The following is a 22,864-nucleotide window of genomic DNA, read 5'->3' on the forward strand; positions in this document are numbered from 1 at the left end:
TCTACCCTTGCCTGAAAATTATTCTATCTAACATTTGGTTCTGTTCTCTGAGTCATCCTTTTTTCATGCATTAGCACATGCTTGAAGTTAAGTAAATATTCAGCCTGATTCCTACTTATCGGAGTTTGGGAGGTCAAAGGCGTCTTTCATTTAATACTGCTTCTGCAGTCCAAAATGGCAGTGGTTCTGCGAGGTAATTCGAAAACAATGTAGGTCTCCACTGGATCTTACTGGAGTTCATTCCATTAGACAAAAGCCATGTCCACAAATGTTCTGTAGGATAAGTCCTCTCTACTTTGGCTTTATGCTGAGAAAGCTAAGGGGTTGCCCGTAAGCTTCTTGAAGCCCTCCTGTTCTTAGAAGCCACATATTGAGAAGACACCCTTAATATTAATTAATATTACTACTGACAGGACAACCTCTAAGTTAACCCTTAAATACTTTATAGAGCCTTTTGTCTGAATAGTACTGTGAGGCATGACCTTTGATTTTTCTGAGGTAACTTACAGTCACACCCTTGGCTGCCAGATTAGATCACACTTTTTTTCTGAGAATACTCTGAGTTTTATCTTTGCTCAGAAACACTTCTTAGTATTAGCACCGTTTGCCATCTGGAGGGACTAGGAATCTTCAAAACTAGTAAATATTGGCTCTGTTTTATTGAACAATCCTTTCTTTAGTGTATTTCTCTTCTCTCACATCTGACTATAACCAACACAAAAAGAAACTAGGCAGTACTTTTAACACTTTGGCAGACCTATAATTTCATTAAATACTATCTTTAACCTTTCAGTTTACTGCAGGCAACATGTTGCTAAACTTACTCTACCACTGTATAACAAAGACCACTTTCTACCAGTTTCCAGTAAGACTTTCCTCACTTCAAGTTCTCACTGGCAGCTATCTCAAAGTCTAGTAATCTACTAACGGTTTGTTTAAGGCCCTTTAAGCTTTCATTGATACTCTTAAAGTTCTGACAACCTCTATTCACTGTCAGCTCCAAAGCCACGCCACATTTCAAGTTTTCATATCAGCACCTGTTTACAGGTACCAAGATTAGTATTAGTTATCTATTGCTGCATAATAAATTACCCCAAAATTTACCAGCTTAACACAGCAAACATTATCTCACAATGTTTCTAAGGGTCAAGAATCTGGGAGCAGCTTAACTGGGTTGATTTGGTGTAGAGTTTCTCATGAGGTTGCTCTCAAGATATGGCTGGGGTTTCAATCATCTGAAAGCTAAACTAGAACTAAAGGATCCACTTCCAAGGTCACTCACATGGTTGTTGCAGGCCTCCGTTCCTCTCTATTGGCCAGAGATCTCAGTTCCTCACCATGTGGGCCTCTCCATAGGCTGCCTGAGTGTCCTCGCCATATGCAGTTGAATTCCCCGAGTGAGAAATGAGAAAGAGAGACAGCTAGAGTGCGTGTGCACCCAAGATGTAAGCCGCGGTGTTTTTTTATAACCTAATCTCGAAAGCGATGTACCATGAGTACTGCTATATGCTACTGGCCACACAGACCAACCTCAGTACAACATGGAAGAAGAGTGCCCAAGAATATGGATATGAGGAGCTGGGGATCACCGGGGAACATAGTAGAGAATATTATCTTAACTTACATGCTAACACTATTGTGTAGTTAATTCTATACACATTTTCAACTCCATAAAAATTATTATTAATGTTTTCAACAGTCCATCTTAAGACTTACTCACAACATTTACATTTTGTCAGCCTACACTGTTTTCCTGCATCTCCAAGCTTTCATCTGGAATAATTTTCCTTCCATTCTTAAGATTATTTTGTAGTGCCTTTAATACACGTCTGCAGGTAACAAATTCTATTAGTTTTCATTTGAAAATGGCTTTTTTCACCTTCATCCCTGAAGGATTATTTTCTTAGTCACAGAATCCTATATTGGCAGTTATTTTCTTTTAACATATCAAAGTCCATCGTTTTCTGGCTTCCATGGTTTCTCTTGAGAAATCATTATTTTGTCTTATCCTTATTTTGAAGATAACATGTCTTTTTCTCTGGCTATTATTGGAAATTTTTTTGCCTTTGCTTTTCAACATTTGTACTAGGTACAGTTTTGTTTGTATTATTTCAGTTTGGGATTCATAGCATTTCTTTAATTTAAAGCATGACACCTTTCTCAGTTTGGGAAAATTCTCAGCTATTACGTCCTTTGGTTTTCTACCCACTCTTTCTTTCCTCTCCAAGATTCCAACTATATGTATGCATGTTAAACTTACTTACGGCAGTCTATTTATGCCTTAGCTTTTTTCTGTATTTTCTATTCTTTTGTCTCTCTAAGCTTTAGACTCTATATTTTCTATTGACAAATCATTTAGTTTACAAATTTTCTCTTCAGTTCTGTTTGGTCTAATAATTTTATTACCAAACATTAAATCCATAAAATTTCCATATTAATAGTTTTAGAATTCTATTTGCTTCTTCTTTAATAGTTTTGCCCTACTTCTCATCTGCCTTTTTTTTTTTTTTTTTTTTAGCATAATAAGCCCACTATTCTAAAATCTACTAACTCAATTACCTGGGTTTCTTATGGGTCTGTTTCTATTGTCTGCTGTTTCTCTTGGATTTTGATTCCATTGTATTTTCTGCTTATATCCTTGCTTTCTTTTCATCCATTCTTTGAATGTTGACACTATAAATGATGCATTTTAGAGATCTTTGAGGTACAGGAAGATGTTTAACTTGGTTTCTGCATTATAGCTAGGGGAACCACCAATCTTAGATTCTTTAATGCAATCAGAGATGGGTAACATTGAAAGTTGGGCTTCAGACACTATAAGCTGGTCTATTTACTTCTTTGAGTTCCACCTGCATCAGTCATGTGGGCCACAGTGAAAATGCAAATGAAATTCCCAAATTTAAGTGTGATTAATTAAATTTTACTGCAGATTTAACGTTGTAGGAAATTGCATCTGTAATAAGAACTCCAGGCAATGTAATATAGCACATGAACATTTGCAAACTATTTTACAGGTTGAATATATTTCATTCATCTTGTTAAAAATAAGTATGTGGTCTCCCAAGAGATTTGTCAATGTTTTTTCTTTCTACTTGTGTGAAATTTTTGATTATATTTTACTTTGTTATTAGACACAGGTTTCAAGAACTCTCAATGAGGACTATTTCAAAGAGTAATGGCAATGAAATTGGTAGTTGATCTGTTTATCATACTGAAGACCGCTAGTGTACAACGTGCTATATTTATAAGAAAAAAAGTGTAACATTAAGATTAAAGGAATACAGTTTAATACCTTTAGAGATATTTTGGACACAAATTTTCCTTTATCCTAGGAATGAAATAATTCTAGACAGTTTTACAGCTAAATAGGCTACCTTTGATCAAAACACTCAATTCTCCAGCAACTATAGATAAAGCAACTAGATCATTTCACAGATCTATAAGGCTAGCATTCCTACAACAGAGAAATTCTAATTTTGAAGTGGCTGAGTGAAACTAAGGAATAAAACTAAACAAAAATAAATAAAAGGTACATTCAAGATCTGTTCAGAAAATAAGATCCAAGGTTAGCTTCTAATATACCTAAAACCATGGATACACAAATACAAATTGTTAACATGGCAACTTTGTAGCATCAATTCCAAATAAATTCAAATATAGTTAGGTCTACTAGAGGTTTTTTTACCATTATGTTACCTAATCCAACTTTTTAATTGTTTCTATGTGGCGGGGGATGGGGGGAGGGTCGGGGGACCCAAACCAGATACAAAATTATGCCAAGAGATTTTGGTCCCTTCTCAGCCTCCCACCCCTCCTACAATAAATGATCAAATACATGTGTAAGGTTCGCTCATTTACCTTGAATATTTGGTATTCTACTACAGCAACACCCTTACTTATTGCTTTTTAGTTCCCTAAAAAAACGAAATTGGTTATTCTTAATGTTTCTAGACTACAATTTTAAAATGTTAAAGGATAAGAAAAAAAATCTACATTTTCAAGTTTAAAAAATTTTTATGTTCCAAAAAACATTGTTTCAACTTTTAGTTTCTTCATTGTTTTCTAATTGTTTTATCAAAAACAGTGCAGCACAGAAAACAGGGTCAGGTTGCCAAAGTCTGTATCCTGATATGACTTTCTAAAATAACTAGATCCTAACTTTTTATCCTCATTTCCTACTACTTACCTTACAGAGTTTTCTCTCTCTATATAGAGGATTAATCAATAATACATACTTACAATAGTGGCTAGCATAAGTAAACCTTCTTAACATGTTACTTGCCATTATTGTAACACAGTGTATGGTTATTTTGCTGGCTTTTTCTCTAAGATAAGTGATAAAACTTCACAATTCATTGTATTAATAATAAAATGTGAACTAATCAAGAAAAATAATATTTATAGTCAGTTATTATTAAAATGTACCTTTCGTGCTATTGGCTCTTGACCTTCCATCAATGTGTACCAGCTGACAAGTTTATTCCAACCTTCAGTTGGCAACAGTATGTAATCCAATTCATCAATAAGATGTTCCTTAAGTGACTGGGCATCACCATCTGCAAAAGAAAAAATAAACTCAATACCTAACTCTAAATACTTTGGACACATTACAAATTAAACTCATGAAGGCTAATTTAAGTATTTAAAACAAGTTTTAAGCTCTAAAGCAATTCAGCTCCCTTACATCAGGGGTGTCCAATTTTGGGGCTTCTCTGGGCTGTATTGGAAGAATTGTAACACTAACAATAGTTGATGAGCTTAAAAAAATCATTAAAAAAAATCTCATAATGTTTTAAGAAAGTTTACAAATTTGTGTTTTGCTGTATTCAAACCCATCCTGGGCCGCATGCAGCCCATGGGCTGCAGGTTGGACAAGCCTGCCATACATATTTCAAAATAAACTATTGCTTTAAAACTTTCAGTTTGTACCATAAATCAAAAAGCAATATTTAAAAACATAACTCTTTTATTAGGTTCTTTAAAAAATACTATGGAGTAACTGTTAGTCAAGAGACTTGACAAGAGTGTTTCCCACATATTTTGAGTAGCAGAGATCCCTCATATGGTAACAATATTCATTCTAGCATCAGCCTTTGTAGGAAATTCAGAAGCAAATCAACAACCTTTTACAATGACACCAAGAAACATGGGCTAGGAACCATGACAGAAATCACAAATGGGCATCTTGTGAACCATTTCATTATTCCAGAAGGCCCACAATCTGGATTTCTCCCAAGAACTAAAATGGAGGTAATTCTTCAGATGTGATTCTAATTCACAGTCCACTTTCAAATTTCTAGCTAGACTAAAAAAATTTAGTACAAGACAGGCCACAGATCTAGAAGAAATTTCTGGAACCATACCTACATCACAGTCCTAATCTGAGACTTGTTATCTGTCCATGTGAATTTTTAAAATGCAGAAAGAGGAACAGAAATATCTCACTGAGTTATATCCAACTTAATGGAGATTTTTCTTGTCCTAAGTTAGTCTTAATTAACAGATACAGAAAGCAAAATTGTTCTTGGTAGCATTTCAATAATGAGAACACAGTATTCCCAATAAGATATAAACAATATAAATCAAGAAGCGAGAAAAAACCTGAGGGATTAAGAGAATGTTACTTATTCTGTGTTTTGCAACTATAGTCTACTTTGCATTTTCTAGACTTGTACATGAAAACAGTACTTGCTTTCTGTTACTATAGACGAATTTGCAATTTCTAGAGTCTTACATAAAAATAGTATGTCCTCTTTTTTGTTTGGCTTCGTTCATGCCATGTAATTATTTTGAGATCTATCCATGTTTTTACATATCAATACTTAATTTCCTTTAATTGCTGAGTGGGATTTCATTGCATGGATATGCTACATTTTGTTTATCCATTCAGGTGTTGATGGGCATTTGAGTTGTTCACAACTTTTTCTATTACAAATAACACTGTATGACCATTTGTGTACAATCGGTCATATGGATAAAATGCTTTCATTTATTTTGGGTAAATACTTAGGAGTGGAATGACTGGGCTCTATAATAAATGTATGTCTAACTTGTTAAGAAACTGCCAGACTATTTTCTGAAGTGCTTTTATGATATGACATCGATAGAAACAGTGTATGAGAGTTCTACTTCCTCTACAATCTTGCCAACACTTGGTATGGATCAGTTTTCTCATTGTGGTTTTAATCTTCATTTCTCTAATATGAATTATGTTGAGCATTTTTGCACGTGCTTTTTGAAACCTATATCTTCTTTGGTAAATTATGTGTTCAAATCTTTTGCCTACTTTTTCCATTGGGCTTTACGTTTTCTTCAAAATGAGTTTTATAAACTGTATATTCTACAAACAAGTCTTTTATCAGCTACATGATTGTAAATATCTTCTCCCACACTGTGGCTTCTCTTTTCTTTTTCTTAACAGTGTCATTTAAAGAAGCTTTTGTTACTGATGAGACACAACTACATTTTTTCTTTTAGCAACCTTGCTTTTGAATCATATCCAAGAAAACTTTGGCTAATACAACATCACAAAGACTTTTTCCTAAAAGTTTTAGTTTTTACATTCAGGTCTATAATCCATTTTGGATTAATATTGTATACAGTGCCGTGTATGCATCAAAGTTCAGTTTTTTTGCAAACAGATATCCAAATACTCAAGCCGCATTTGTTTAAAAGACTATCCTTTTGCCAGTGAATTCCTCTTTTACCTTTTTCTAAAGCTGAATGACTATATATGTATAGATCTATTTCTGGATTCTCTAATCTGGTCAATTGATGTATTTGTCTTTATGTCAATATCAACTATATTTATTATTACAGCTTTAAAATAAGGATTGAAATCAAATAGTGTTAACTTCTATGATTTTATTTTAAAATTCAAAGTTGTTTCAGCCATTCTGTCATTTGAATTTCCACATGAATTTTTGGATCAGCTTATCCTTTTCTATTAAAAAGCTTACTGGACAACTTAATATCCACATGCAAAAGGATGAAGTCAGAACACTACCGCACACCATATACAAAACTAACTTAAAGTAGACCAATGGTGTAAATGTAACAGCCAAAACTATAAAACTCGTAGAAGAAAATGTAAGTATAAATCTTACATAAATCTTTGCAACCTTGGTTTCAGCAATGCTTTCTGACACCAAAAGCACAAGCAACAAAGAAAAAAAAGGCAAATTGGACTTAAAAAACTTTTGTGCTTCAAAGGTCACCATCAAGAATATAAAAAGCCCACAGAATAAGAAAAAATTTTTGCAAATCATACATCTGATAAGGGTCTAGCATCCTAAATAAATAACAAACTGAAAATACAACAATAAAAAGACAAACAATTCTATTAAAAATAGGCACAGGATCTGAATAGATATTTCACTAAAAAAGATATATAACAAGCACACAAAAAAAGAACTTATCATCATTAATCCCTAGGGAAATGCACGTCAAAAATCACAATGAGATACCACTTCACACCCACTTGGATGGCTAAAATAAAAAGGACAGACAAGAACAAGTGTTGGCAATAATGTGAAGCAATGAATCCTCATACACTGCCAGCAACGATGTAAAATGATGCAATGACTTTGGAAAAACAGTCTAAGAGTTCCTAAAATAGTTAAACAACGAAGTTTAAAAAGACCCAACAATTTCATGTCTAGGTATCTACCCATTAGAAAGGAAAACACATTATCTACCCAAAACCTTTTACATGAATGTTCACAGCAACAATATCCAGAAGAGCCAAAACGTGAAAACAACTCAAATGTCCATCAACTGATGAGTGCATAAAGTAAATGTGCACCATTCAGTAGAAATCATTCATCTATAAAAAGAAATCAAGTACTGATTCATGCAACAACATGGATAAAACATGAAAACATTGTGCTGTCCTAAATAAAAGAAGACAAACATAAAAGAATTCATATTGGGCCAGGCACAGTGGCTAACACCTGTAATCCCAGTACTTTGGGAGACTGAGGCGGATGGATCACCTGAGGTCAGGAGTTCAGAGACCAGCCTGGCCAACGTGGTGATACCCCATCTCTACAAAAATACAAAGATCAGCCAGGTGTGGTGGCACGCATCTGTAATCCCAGCTACTCGGGAGGCTGAGGTAGGATAATCGCTCGAACCTGGGATGCGGAGGTTGCAGTGAGCTGAGATTCTAGCCTGGGCAACAGAGTGAGACTCCATCTCAAAAAATAAAAAAAAACAAAAAAACACACATATTGTATGATTCCATTTATATGAGATGTCCAGAATAAGCAAATCCATACAGACAAAGGAGATTAGTAGTTGTCTAGAGTGGGGGGTGGCAGCAAAGAAGGGATAGGGTGTGATTCTTAATGGGTACAAGGAATGTTTTACAAAATTCAATTAGGTCAAGTTGATTAACAGTGTTGTTCAACTCTTTGGGCTTCGTGAATGTAGATGTCCAATTTCCCTTCCCAGTTTCAGGAAGTTTCAGCCATTATTTCATTCATTCTTTTTTTTTTTTTTTTTTTTTTTTTGCAAGACAGGGTCTTACTCTGTCACCCATGCTGGAGTGCAGTGGTGCAATCTCGGCTCAATACAACCTCTGTCTCCTGGGCTGAAGCAATCCTCTCACCTCAGCCTCCCAAGTACTGGGACTACAGGTGTATGCCACCACCCACAGATTATGTTATTTTATTTTTTTTGAGATGGAGTCTTGCTCTGTCGCCAGGCTAGAGTGCAGTAGCATGATCTCAGCTTGCTGAACCACTGCCTTCCAGGTTCAAGCAATTCTCCTGCCTCAGCCTCCTGAGTAGCTGGGACTACAAGTGCGCGCCACCACACCCAGCTAATTTTTTGTATTTTTAATAGAGACGGGGTTTCACCATGTTGGCCAGGATGGTCTCGATCTCTTGACCTTGTGATCCTCCTGCCTCGGCCTCCCAAAGTGCGAGGATTACAGGTGTGAGCCATCGCGACTGGCTGGATTATTTTTTTTGTATTTATTCTAGAGACAAGGTTTCACCATGTTGCCCAAGCTGATCTCGAACTCCTGTGTTCATGTGATCCGTCCACTTTGGCCTCCCACAGTGCTGGGATTACAGGTGTGAGCCACTACACCTGGCCTCAGCCAGTATGTCTTTAAATATGCTTTCTGCCCCTCTCACTTTCCTCCTTCTGGAACTTCCATACACACAAATTGGTTCATTTGATGGTGTCCCAGAAGTCACTTGGACTTCCTTTATGCTTTTTTATTATTTTTAATCCTCTGATAAGATAATTTCAAATGATCCGTCTACAAGTTTGCCAATTCATCTACTTGTTCAAGTCTGCTGTTGAAGACCTCTAGTGAATTTTTCAGTTATCGTATTCCAAAATTTGTTTGGTTCTTCATAATTTTTAGCTCCTTGTTGATATTTTAATTTTGTGAATTTTTATTTTTCTGGTTTTGTTAAGCTGTCTATGTTTTCGTGTAACTCAGTGAGCTTTATAAGACAATTATTTTGAATTCTCTGTCAGGCAATTCATCTCTATTTCTTTAGGGTGAGTTTCTGGAGATTTTGTTTTTTTGTGTCACGTTTCCCTGATTGAGTTCTTGTAGCTTTGCACAGGTGTTTGTGCAACTGAAGAAACAGCCACCTCTCTCCCAGTCTTTATCAACTGGCTTTGAAAGGCAAATAGCTTCACTTCCACCCATAAGCCTGGCTAGAGATTCTGAGAACATCTCAAACTTTTTTTGTGGATATGTCTTTTCTGTACTTGTGCATGCAGATTCCTAATTAGAAGGATTTGTTGATTTCCTTTTTTTCAGAAGCCCATAATCTCTTCCTCCTTCTGGTATCTTACATCATACCACAGACCAGAACATTAGAGGCACATCCCACTTGTCTCCCTCTTCCTTGAGTTCTCTGCCTTCTCAAATCTTGTAGAGCTGTGCTGAGTGCAGCAAGCCACTTGCCCCTCTTCCTTTGTTCCTATCTGCCCCCACCAAACACTGGGTAAGGTAAGACAGAAGTCAGTCCTTCAAGCAGTACCCTGAAAGACTGGAACACTGGGGGTACACTCCACTCCTTTTCCTCTTCCCTGGAAGACAAGTCTCAGGTTCTATGTCTTCTCCCAATATTACAGGGTTGTGGCAGCTGCAGCAAGCCACCTATACCTTTTCTTTTGTTGTTAACTTCCCCCAGTTATTTGAACTATGTCAGCTCTCTGGTACAATAAGGCATGACAGAAACTGGCCCCTCAAGCAGCACACTGAAAGGCATGGGCAGTGCAGGATGCCCCCACTCCTCTCCTTCCTTCCTGGGAGAGAAGCCTCAGGTTCTTAGCCTTCTCTCAATCTCTCAGAGCCTTCCAGCTGCAGCAACCACCTACCCTCATTCCTCTGTTAACTGCCCCCAGGCATCAGAACTATGCTGGTTCCATCAGCACTCTGTGTAAGGTGATCAAAATTTTTTTTTAGAAAACTGGCCTGTTGGGTAGTACACTGAAGGGCTGGAAAATCAAGCACGTGATCTCCCTCTTTTCCCCCAAGGGAGAGGTCCTGATCTGAGACAATCTCTCTTGAGACTAAGCTAAGACTCCTTGGAGGAGGGGCTGATGTGGGCAAAATAAAATTGTTCTTACTCATTTCAATGTTGTTGTTCTCAGTTTTGGGCTCATCTGGAGTACTACAAATTCTTAACTGGATCTTGGGTTTCTCATAAAGAGTCTGGTCCATTGTTACTTCAGTGTTTCTGTTGGGTGTTGGGGGCTGGGACCTTCTATTCTATCATCCTGCTGACATCACTCTTCTTCACATATTTTCAAGTTATGCCATTAGGTAGGTATATATTTAGGATTACTATATTCTCTTGATGAACTATCCCATCCCATTAGTCATTATAAAGTGACCTTCTATCCCTGATTATGTTCTTTATTCTGAAACTTAATGTCTCCGGCTTTTTAAAAAACAGTGTTAGCATGTGTATTAGTTTTCCACTGTTACATAATGAATTACCATAGTGGCTTAAACATCACCGATTTATTAGTTCACAGTTCTGTGGGTCAGTAGTTAAGGAGGGCCCAAATGGATTTGTGCTTAGGGCTTTACAAGGCTGAAGTCAAGATATCACCCCTGCTGGGCTCTTATCTGAAGGTCTGAGGGAGAATCTGCTTCCAAGCCCATTCAGGTTGTTGGCAGAATTCAGTTACTCATGGTTGTGAGTTTGAGGTTCCCGTTTCCTTGCTGGCTGTCAACCTGAGGCCACTCTCTGTTCCTAGAGGCTGCCTGCCTTGCATCTCACATGATTCCTTCCAACTTCAAACCAGCAATGACATATTGACCCTCTTTCATGCATCTCTGAATTCTTTTGCCACCAGACAGAGAAAACTCTCTGTTTTTAAAGGGTATGTGTGATTAGATTACGTTCACCAGGATAGTCTCTTTTTGCCACATAACATAATCACAAGAGTGATATCTTCATCCTATTTACAGGTTTCACCTACACTCAAAGGGGAGAGTATTATACAAGAGTGAGGATCACTGGGGGTGAGTCTTGCTTACCACAGCCTGGTGTTATCTTTTTCCATATCTTACTTTTAATCTATCTGTGTTCTTGCATTTAAAGTGAGTTTCTTGTAGGCAGTTATAGCTGGTTCTTAACTTTTTAATCTAATCTCACCGTCACTACCTTTAGTTGAGGTGTTTACATTTAATGTGATTATTCATAGAGCTGGGTTTCAATCTAGCAACTTTTAATTTTGTATTTGTCTCATCTGTTCTTTATTAATTTTTTCCATGTCTTGTGGGGGAGATTTGTTTTTAAGATTGACATTGCTTGTCATTATTGATCATATTTTCCTGCTTCTTCACATGCCAGGTAATATTTGGTCAGATCCAAGCCATTATAAATTTTACATTTTTGTATGCTGGATATTTTTGTATTCTTATAAATCCTCAAGTTTTATTCTGAAATGCAGTTAAGTTTCTTCGAAATAGTTTGATGCTTTCAGGTTAGCAGAGCAGGAAAATTAATTTCACCCTATTACATAAGTAAAACTGTTCTCAGAAGTCTACTCTAAATTATGTGGTTTTCCACTCTGGCTGCTGAGAACACAAATGATTCCCAATCCTATATTAGCCTCGATGATTGTTCCTTCTTTTCAGTGGTACCTTGTCTGGCCTTGGGCAGTTTTCTTATATGCAAAGTGCGGTTTAATAGTTGAAGACTTAAGAGCAACCCTATGGGGGGGTCTAGGTCTCTCTCTCTCTGAGCTACTCACTACTTTCTGGTATTTTCCTGGACTCTTGTAGCCTTGGTTTTCCTAGACTGCAAAGTCTGTTTCCTCAACTAAGGGAGATAGCAAGGGTCTGCATGGGTTTCATCTTCCCATGTTGTGTCTTGGAAATCTCTTTTAATGCAGTAAACTGAAGGCAGTTGGAGGGCTTACCTATTTTGTTTTGCATCTCTCAAGGATCACTGTTTTCCGTTGCCTGATATCCAGTGTTTTGAGAACCACTGTTAGAAATGGAAGTTCTGGTACTTATGTTTTGTTCCCTTTACCCATAATAAGAGGTATATAGAAGGACTGGCAAGTAGTGAGGGTTATAGAAAGCTAATGCAAAAATTTAAGAACGTAAGCATATATGATTATTCCTCAAATTTTAAAAAATGTCATGTGTCCACTAGGAAAAACAATATGTGACATAGCATTTCTCAAAATAATCAGTGTTTAATTATTATTTAATAACAAATAATCAGTCTTATTATTTAGTAATAAATAATCATTAAATAATGATTACTTAATAATGAAATCTTTAAATGAAGAAATCAGATTCTTCATTTAAGGGTTTAAACAACAATAAAACCTTATTACATCATAAATGAAAAACAAAACTTGTCATACAGAATAATAACTAATAAAATTTTTAATAACTTATTAGAATAATAAGTTCATTAGGTGAAATCTGTAATGCAAAACTTTATCAACTTATTTGTGCTAACATTTTCCATATTCAACCCACTGACATTTATATAATGAAATTTAACACATTTATAACTTGACTGAAGGAAGAAAATAATGACCTTTGAGAAGTCCAGAGTTATCAATGGGTCCAGGATACACATTTTGATCTCCCATCTGGTATTTGTCCCAACTGTCAAAGCCAACATATTTTTTCCACTGTTTGAACCAGCGACTATCGACTAGGTACCTAAAAAATAAAAGAAATTGGTTAAGGAAAATACCTGAAAATACAGGAACAGTAGAACAGCCATCTATTTTTTGATATTTCCTTTTATATTAAAAGACATATCTACTTCAAAGGATATTTGAAAACTGTAATGCCCCTTAGTATTAGAAAGACAAGACTTCATTTGTATAAAGTATTATTCCTATTGTTCTATAAATATATACTACTTGATGACAAATACTGACATAAAAATACAAATATACGTATTCAAGAAAATGCTTCTCATTGAATAAAAATGGAAATAACCATAAGAATTTGTCAAAATAAATTTAAAAATGCAATATGGTAAATAGAAAAAACGGTTCTTTTACAAGAAGCTTGCAAATAATTTTATGTACTTTATTGTGTGTTTCGGAGGTAAAGGAAACCAGTTATCAAGGGTTGCAAGGTTAATTATAATAATTATAATCAGAGAGAGAGGTTCAAGATGGCTGACTAAAGACATCAAGTTCCAGTTCTCTTCAGAAAAAAGAACCAAAATTACAGCCAGGTGCCGTGGCTTATGCCTGTAATCCCAGCACTTTGGAAGGCTGAGGTGGGTGGATCAGTTGAGGTCAGGAGTTCAAGACCAGCCTGGCCAACATCGTGAAACCCCGTCTCTACTAAAAATACAAAAATTGGGAGGCATAGTGGTAGGTGCCTGTAAGCCCAGCTACTCAAGAGGCTGAGGCAGGAGAATTGCTTGAACCTGGGAGGCAGAGGTTGCAGTGAGCCGGGATCGCACCACTGCAGTCCAGCCTGGGCGACAGAGAGAGACTCTGTCTCAAAAAAGAAAAAAAGAACCAAAATTACAAACACATAATCGCAGCTCTAACAGAATATCAGAGAGAGAATACTAGTACATAAAAATCACAGGAAAAAATTTAGGCATAGAAAAAGAAGGAAGTGAGAGGCCAAAAAAGAGTAGCTGGGAGCCCCAAGGGACTTGGTGTTGCATGGAAAGGGTAAGCGAGAGTGTTTGGGATCCTTCATTCCCGTGGCAGAGTGCTAGTATGCGATCTATGGGAGAGCTCCTCTGCTTTCACAAACCTAGACAGTGGTATGGGTAGGGATTTCTTGAGGCTGTTATACCAGACTGCAAGCTCACGCTGGGTTGCTCACCTTCCCACCATCCTAGACTCGAGCATCTGTGGCAAGGCATCATTATCAGAGCATATCCATCAGGGGACTTTATCTTGCCCAGGGAACCTCAGCCCTTGTGCTTCCACATCCTGGGAGCTCTTGCTGACATTCCCCAGCACCCACTCAGCGGGCAGCAGTGGCACAATGCTAGTTAGACCTGGGGTGCTGCAGGGTTCCCAATAATCTATCCCACAAGGAGTGCTACTTTTAAGAGAAGGAAAAGTGCAGTGCACCAAAGGGACAGCCTCTGGGACAAAGGAAACCAAAGCATGCATTTTCCAGCGCCCCCCAAGAGCTCCCTGCTTGGGGCTGCAAGTGAATGGCTGCTCCTGGCAGAGACACAGAGACAAAAACTCTGCTCAGCACTGCAAGTGAGGAGTAAGGTCCTGTACCACTGGCCAAGTGGCCTCTGTGCTTGAGCCCAGACATAGAGAAGGGAACTTCTCCTCCCCCTCCACCCACTGCTGCAGACACAGTCATTGCTGCTCCCATGGGAAGCTGGCACAAGAAACCAGAGGGCAGGCTATCTGAAGCTGTGAGGGGCAACTGCAGTTCCACTGGCAGTGGCCTCTGGGCCCAGGTTCATGAGAAAGGTGGGTCCTGTCCCACTCTCTGCCTAGAGTTTCAGGGGTCCTGCCATGGGGAGGGAGCAGAGTCTGCATGGCACCCATTTCCAGATAGCACAGAAGTGTACTGTCAAGCCATGGGGCAAGCATCTCCTGTAGTTCTAGGCTACATTGCAGCTTGGAGATAAACAGCAGTGTCTAAGAGAACTGAACAACTTGAGCACCAGAATAGGAGTGTGAGAGGGAAACATCACATTCCTGCCTGCTGAGGCCAGGGTGCTAAGACAGCTCATCACCCGGCCCACACCCCCCCCATCCCACCCCTCTCCACAAGAGACCTCAGTGCATTTTACCAGTGGCCCAATGACTCCCCTCTCCCCTGCCACCCTTGTCAGGGCTGGTGCCTCTGCCAGTCATCAGAATATCTGAGCTTTCCCTGGCAAACAAAGGTCAAGCGTAAACCCCACTGTTACCACTGAAGCTGACTCATACCTGCAAATGCTACTTACTGGCCTGGAGGTGAACTGCACAACCCAATACAAAATCTGGTAACATAAATGCACACAATTTGGGAACAAGATACACTTCTTGAGACCTCTGCTACCCTGACTTACAGGAGGCTGTGAGCCTGCTCACAAGCCAAGTATACCACTATCACACCTGATGTTTGAGAAAGCCACCAAAGGCTATCTAAAACCAGGAAATTCATATAGAGTCTTTGCCACTAAAAGCACCCAGAAGCAAAGCCAAATGACCCTATTCAACATACATTACAGTCACATCCTCAAGGGAACAGTCTCGTTCAAACAAAAATTAATTCAAACTGAGAAATGTGTTTTTCCAGATGAGAAAGAACCAGTGTAATAATTCTGGAAGTTTGAAAAAACAGGGTGTTACAATACCCTCAAAGGATCACACTAACTCTCTAGCAATAAATCCTAACCAACATTACTGAAATGCTAAATAATTCACAATATTGATTTTTAAGGAAGCTCAATGAGATTCATGGAAAATGTGAAAAACCAACACAAAGAAACAGAATATCAATTAAGGATATAAATGAAATCTTTTGAAAATAAAAAATTCACTGAAGGATTTACAAAATACAGATGAAAGCTTCAACAATAAACTAGATCAAGGAGAATAAACAATCTCAGAACATAAAGACAGGTCTTTTGAAGAAAGAAAAAAGAAAGTTAAAGATGAACAAAGCCTTTGAGAAGTAGGAGACTACAATAAAATGTCTGGATCTAGGAATTGTAGGTATTCTCGAGAAAGAAAAGAAAAGAAAGCAAAAAGTTTGGAAAACCAACTTCTCTTGTCCAGCAAGTGATCTAGACATCCAGAATAAGAGGCTCAATGAAACCCAGAAAAATACATTGCAAGAAGGGCCTCACCATGACATAGAGTCATCAGACTGTGTGGTCTCAGCAAGAGAAAAGCATCTGGTCACCTACAAAGGAAACTCCATCAGACTAACAGCAGACTTCCTGGCAGATGACTTACAAGTCAGAAGAGACTGGGATTCTATTTTCAACATAGGCTTAAAGAAAAAAAAAAACTGTCAACCTGAAAATTTGTATCCTGCTAGAAAAAGCTTCAGGAATAAAGGAGATATAAAGTCTTTCCTAGAAAAACAATCATTGAGGGAATCTGTCATCACTAGACTGGCTCTACAAAAATGATCAAGGGAGGTCTAAACATGGAAATGAAGGGTTAATACTTGCCATCATAAAAATGTAAGAAAGTAAAAAATCCACAGGTCTTGTAAAATAATTACACCAATGAAACTACAAAGCAATGTGATAACAATTAACATTACTACAGGAATAAAACCTCACGTATCAATATTTACCTTAAACATAAATGAGTTAAATGCTCTACTTAAAAGATAAAGATTGGCAGGACGAATTTAGAAAACAAGATCCAACTATATGCTGCTTACAATAAACTCACCTTAGTGGTAAAGAAACTTACAGACTGAAGAAAGGGGTGCAAAAAGATACTCCATGCAAACGGAAACCAAAAACAAGTAGGAGTAGCTATACTTAGATCAGATAAAGCTGACTTTAAATCAAAAACAGTAAAAAAATACACAGTTATTATAATGATAAAGGGATCAATTCAATAGAAAGACATAACGATCCTAAATATATATGTACCCAACACCAGAAGACCCAAACCCAGATTCATAAAACTAATATTACTAGACCTAAGAAAAGATATAAACAGCAATACAATAATAGTGGGGGACTTCCATATTCCACTGACAGCACTAGACAGATCATCAGGACACAAAACCAACAAAGAAACACCAGAATTAAATTGGACTCTAAACTAAATGTATTTGGCAGACATTTGCAGAACATTCTAGCCCCAAATAGCAGAATATACATTCTTTTTCATCATGCATGAAACATTCTCCAAAATAGGCCATATGGTATGCCACAAAACAAGTCTTAAAGAATTTTTTTTAAATTGAAATCATATCAAGTATCTTCTTAAACCACAGTGAAATAAAGCTAGAAATCAATCCCAAGGGGGAATTCTTGAAGCTATACAAATACATGGAAATTCAGTAACATGTTCCTGAAAGATCTTTGGGTCAACAACAAAATTAAGATGAAAATTTTAAAAAATGTTTAAATGAATGAAAAAGGAGATACAACATACCAAACCTCTGGGATACAGCAAAAGCAGTGCTAAGAGGAAAGTTTATACTGCTGTCTAAACACACACACACACACACACACACACACACACACAAATTAACAACCTAATGTCACACCTAATGAAACAGAAAAACAAGAACTAAATCCAAATTTGACAGAAGAAAAGACATAAAGATCAGAGGAAAAGTAAGTGACACTGAGACCAAAAATACAATACAAAAAGATCAATGAAATGAAAAGTTAGTTCTTTGAAAAGAGAAACAAAACGGACAGACTGCTAGCTAGACTAACCAAGAAGACAGAAGATTCAAATAAACACAATCGGAAATAAAAAAGAAGATATTATAACGGATACTGCAGAAATACAAAAGGTCATCAGAGACTACTATGAGCATCACTACACGCACAAACTAGAAAACCTAGAGGAAGTGGGTAAACTCCTGGAAACATACAACCTCCCAAGATTGTATTGAACCAGAAAGAACTGGAAGCCCTGAACAGACCAATAATGAGTACTAAGATTAAATCAGTAAGATGAAAATCTCCCAACAACAACAACAACAACAACAACAACAACAACAACAAGCTCAGGAGAGGACAGATTCAGAGCTGAATACTACCAGACATACAAAGAACTTGTACCAATCCCACTGAAACTGTTCCAAAATAGTAGAGGGAATCTTCCCTTTCTAATTCTACAAGGCCAGTGTCACCCGGATACCAAAGCCAAACAAGGACTCACCAAATAAAGAAAACTACAGATCAATATCTCCTGATGAATATAGATGCAAAATTCCTCAAGAAAATATTAGCAAATTGAATACAACAGCATTCGAAAAGATAATACACCATGATCAAGTGGGTTTTACTCCAGGCACACAAAGAAAGTTCAACATATGCAAATCAATAAATGCAATTCACCACCTAAACAAAATTAAAAACAAAAACCATATAATAATCTCAATAGATGCAAAAACAGCATCTGGTAAAATTCAACATCTCATGATAAAAACCTGCAACAAACCAGGCACAGAAGGAACATATCTCAAAATAATAAAAGTCACAAACAACGAAACTACAACCAATATACGAATGGAGAAAAGTTGAAAGAATTCCTGCTAAAAATGGGAACAAGACAAAAATGCCCACTTACACACTCCGATTCAGTATAGTACTAAAAGTCACAGCCAGAAAACAGGCAACAGAAATAAGTCATCCAAGTTGGAAAAGAGGAAGCCAAGTTATCTCTGTTTGCTGACAATATCATCTTATACCTAGATAACTCTAAAGATTCCACGAAGACTTCTTTGAGAAACGAACTCAGTAAAGTTTCAGCATACAAAATCAACTTACAAAAACCAGAAGCAATTTTATAGACTAGTAACAATCGAGCTGAGAACCAAATCAAAGTCAGTTTCATTTACCAAAGCTACCAAAAAAAAAAAAAAAAAAGTAAAATGCCAGGGAACATATCTAATCAAGGAGGTGAAAGACCTCTATAAGGAAAACTACAAAACACTGATGAAAGAAACTGTAGATGACACAAATAAGTGGAACAACATCCCATGCTGATGGATCAGAAGAATCAATAATGTTAAAATAACTCATACTTCCCCGCCCAAAGCAATCTACAGATTCAATGTAATTTCTATCAAAATACCAACATCATGTTTCACTGAATTAGAAAAAACAATTCTAAAACTCATATGAAATAAAAAAAAAGAATCTCAATAGATTAAGCAATCCTAAGCAACAAGAACAAAGCTGGAGGCATCGCATTACCCAACTTCAAATTAAACTGCAAGGTTATAGTAACCAAAGCAGCATCGTACTGGTACAAAAATAGACACACAGATCAATGGAACAGAATAGAGAGCCCAGAAATAAAGCCACATACCTTTGCCAACTGATCTTCAACGAAGCTGACAAAAACATTCGCTGGGAAAGGAGACCCTATTCAATAAATGGTACAGGGAAAACTGGATTGCCACATGCAGAAGAATGAAACTGGGCCCCTACTTCTCACTATATAAAATATTTAACTCAAGGTGGAAAAACAACAACAACAAAAATTAACGCAAGGTGTATTCAAGATCTTGAAACTTTTATAAAACTCCTAAAAAAAACCTAGGAAAAACTCTCTGTTCACTGGCCTACACAAAGAATTTATGACTAACATCTCAAAAACAAATCCAACAAAAAACAAAAATAGACAAAAGTGACTTAGTTTAACTGAAAAACTTCTGTACAGCAAAGGAAATAATTGAGAGAACAACCTAACAATGGGAGAAAACATCTGTAATCTATGCCTCCAACAAAGGACTAATATTCAGAATTTACAAGGAACTCAAACTACTCAATGACAACAATGGCAACCAAAAAAACTCATTTAAACGTGGGCAAAGAACACAGATTTTTAAAATTTATTTTTATGTCATAAATTCGTTTTAAAAAATTTTAAATTTTATTTTAAATATTAGATTCAGGGGGTACATATGCAGGTTTGTTACATGGGTATATTGTGTGATGCTGAGGTTTCGGCTTCTAATGATCCTGTTGCCCAGTAGCAAATATGGTACCTGAGAGGTTTTTTTCCAACCGCTACTCCCCTCTCTCCCTCTTCTCTTTTGGAATCCCCAGTGTCTATTGTTCTCAATTTTGTGTTCGTGTATACCCAATGTTTAGCTCCTACTTATAAGTGAGAACACACAGTATTTGGTCTTCTGTATCTGTGTTAATTTGCTTAGAATAATGGCCTCCAGCTGCATCCATGTTGCTGTAAAGGATATAATTTCATTCTTTTTGATAGCTGCACAGTATTCCATGGTATATATGTATCACTTTTTTTTTTTTTTTTTTTGAGACAGAGTTTCGCTCTTGTTGCCCAGGCTGGAGTGCAATGGTGCGATCTCAGCTCACCGCAAGCTCCACCTCCCGGGTTCAAGCGATTCCCCTGCCTCAGCCTTCCAAGTAGCTGGGATTAACGGCATGCGCCACCTCGCCTGGCTAATTTTGTATTTTTAATAGAGACGGGGTTTTACCATGTTGGTCAGGCTGGTCTCGAACTCCCGACCTCAGGTGACCCGCCCACCTCAGCCTCCCAAAGTGCTGGGATTACAGGCATGAGCCACCACGCCCGGCCATGTATCACATTTTCTTTATCCAATCCATCAATGATGGGCACCTGGGTTGATTCCATGTCTTTACTATTGTGAACAGTACTGTGATAAACATATGAGTGTAAGTGTCTTTTTGGTGGAATGATTTATTTTCTAGTAATGGGACTGCTGAGTGAATGGTATTTCTATTTTTAGTTCTTTGAGAAATCTCCAAACTGCTTTCTTTCCACAGGGGCTGAACTAATTTGCATTCTCACCAATAACATATTAAACATTCCCTTTTCTCTGCAATCTTGCTAAAATCTGTTAACTTTTTAATAATAGCCATTTTAACTGGTGTGAGATGGTATCTTACTGTGGTTTTGATTTGTATTTCTCTGATTATTAGTGATTTTGTGCATTTTTTCATACATTTGCTGTCTGTATGTGTTCTTTGGAGAATTCTCTTCATGTTCTTTGTCCACTTTTTAATGGGCGTTTTTTTTCTTATTAAGTTCCTTATAGAGTCCAGATATTAGTCTTTTGTTGTATGCATAGTTTGAAAATATTTTCTCCCATTTTGTAGATTGTCTGTTTACTCTAAACAAAAAAATTTCAAACTAACACATATAAATGGTCAACATATGAAAAAAACTTCCACATCACTAATTATCAGATAAATGCAAGTAAAACCACAGTGAAAAAGCATCCATACCAGTCAGAATGGCTATTATTAGAAGGTCAAAAGATAACAGATGTTGGCAAGGATGCAGAAGGAAAGGAATGGTGGGAATGGAGGGAATGGAAATTAGTACAACCTTTATGGAAAACAGTATGGAGATTTCTCAAAAAACTAAAAATAGAACTATCACTGGATCTAGTAATTCCACTACTGGGTATATACCCAAAGGAAATGAAATCATTCTATCAAAAAGACACCTGCACTTGTATGTTTATCACAGCACTATTCACAATAGTGAAGATATGGAAACAACCTAAGTGTCCATCAGTGGATGACTGGATAAAGGCAATGTGGCATATATGGATACACACACACACACACCATGGAATACTACTCAGCCATAAAAAAGAATAAAACCATGTTTTTTGCAGCACCATGGATGGAAGTGGAGGCCATTATCTTAGGAAACACTTTAAGTGTCCATAAATGGATGACTGGATAAAGACAATGTGGCGCACTCATGTACACACACACATACACAAACACAAACACACAAACCCCATGGAATACTACTTAGCCATAAAAAAGAATGAAGCCATGTTTTTTGCAGCAACATGGATGGAACTGGAGGCCACTATCTTAGGGGAAATAATTCAGAAATACAAAATCAAATACTGCATGTTATCACTTATAAGTGGGAGCTAAATCATGTATACACATAGAGTGAATAATAGACACTGGAGACTCAGAAGGGTGGGAGGCAGGAGAGGGATGATAAATTATTAAATGAGTACAATATACACTATTCAGCTGATGGCTACATTAGAAGCCCTTACTTCACCATTATGCAGTTCATCCATGTAACAAAACTGCATTTGTAGTCCCTAAATCTATAAAAATATTAATAGAAAGTATAATCAACTCTTAAAACCTTAATTAAGCTTCTTTACCAACAGAAGTTAATAACAACAATACTATCTCTGACTGTTCCTCCTATAGTAGTAAAATATGGGGCAAGCAGGATTGGTTTTTGAATGATTTCAAAAGTGTGATACAGCTAACACTGTAAACATTACTGAAACTATATCCATCTTATTTTCAGCTACCTAGAAACTAGCTTCTCATCAGATGACCAATGACAGAAAAAGTAAAACAAGAGTTCACTAGGATAGAAAGCATTAAAAAAAAACCCTAAAACATTGTAAAGATTTATTCTGACTACAGTATGCCTGCTATAAAATACTGCTTTGTCATTGGTTCACAATGATTTTAAATTTTTCTAGAAACATTTCCCCCACATTTAACCAGGTTCAATCACAAGCAGAATCAAAGGTAAAGATAAAGGTTAATGAGAGGTTTAAAGCTCATGTGTGTAATACTACAGGTAACAAAGCTTTTTAGAAGATTATCCATTCTAGTGTTTCTTTCTATGCTTACCATATATAGCACTATAAGAACAAAAACCCACAGTTACGTCTGAAAATAGCTAAAGCAAAGGCACTAACCTAACAAAA

The 22,864-nt window shown here is 37.0% G+C and overlaps 1 protein-coding gene across 5 annotated transcripts in view; it reads right to left on the reverse strand.

Annotated features, from left to right (window-relative positions):
- Window positions 1-22,864, reverse strand: part of USP15 (ubiquitin specific peptidase 15) — a 146,121-nt gene that overhangs the window by 98,832 nt on the left and 24,425 nt on the right. For 3 of the 5 annotated variants that reach the window (XM_003824818.7, XM_003824819.6, XM_008978458.5), the window contains exons 2-3: window positions 13,044-13,171; window positions 4,426-4,556 (exon numbers count right to left, since the gene is read on the reverse strand). In XM_003824818.7, coding sequence (XP_003824866.1) covers window positions 4,426-4,556; window positions 13,044-13,171 — 259 coding nt within the window. Of the gene's footprint in view, window positions 1-1,282; window positions 4,325-4,425; window positions 4,557-13,043; window positions 13,172-22,864 lie in introns of those variants that run through there. The other 2 variants (XM_063593375.1, XM_034935534.3) reach the window with 2 other exon arrangements.

The sequence above is a fragment of the Pan paniscus genome, chromosome 10 (genome assembly GCF_029289425.2).
Source record: "Pan paniscus chromosome 10, NHGRI_mPanPan1-v2.0_pri, whole genome shotgun sequence".
Taxonomy (NCBI): Eukaryota; Metazoa; Chordata; class Mammalia; order Primates; family Hominidae; genus Pan; species Pan paniscus.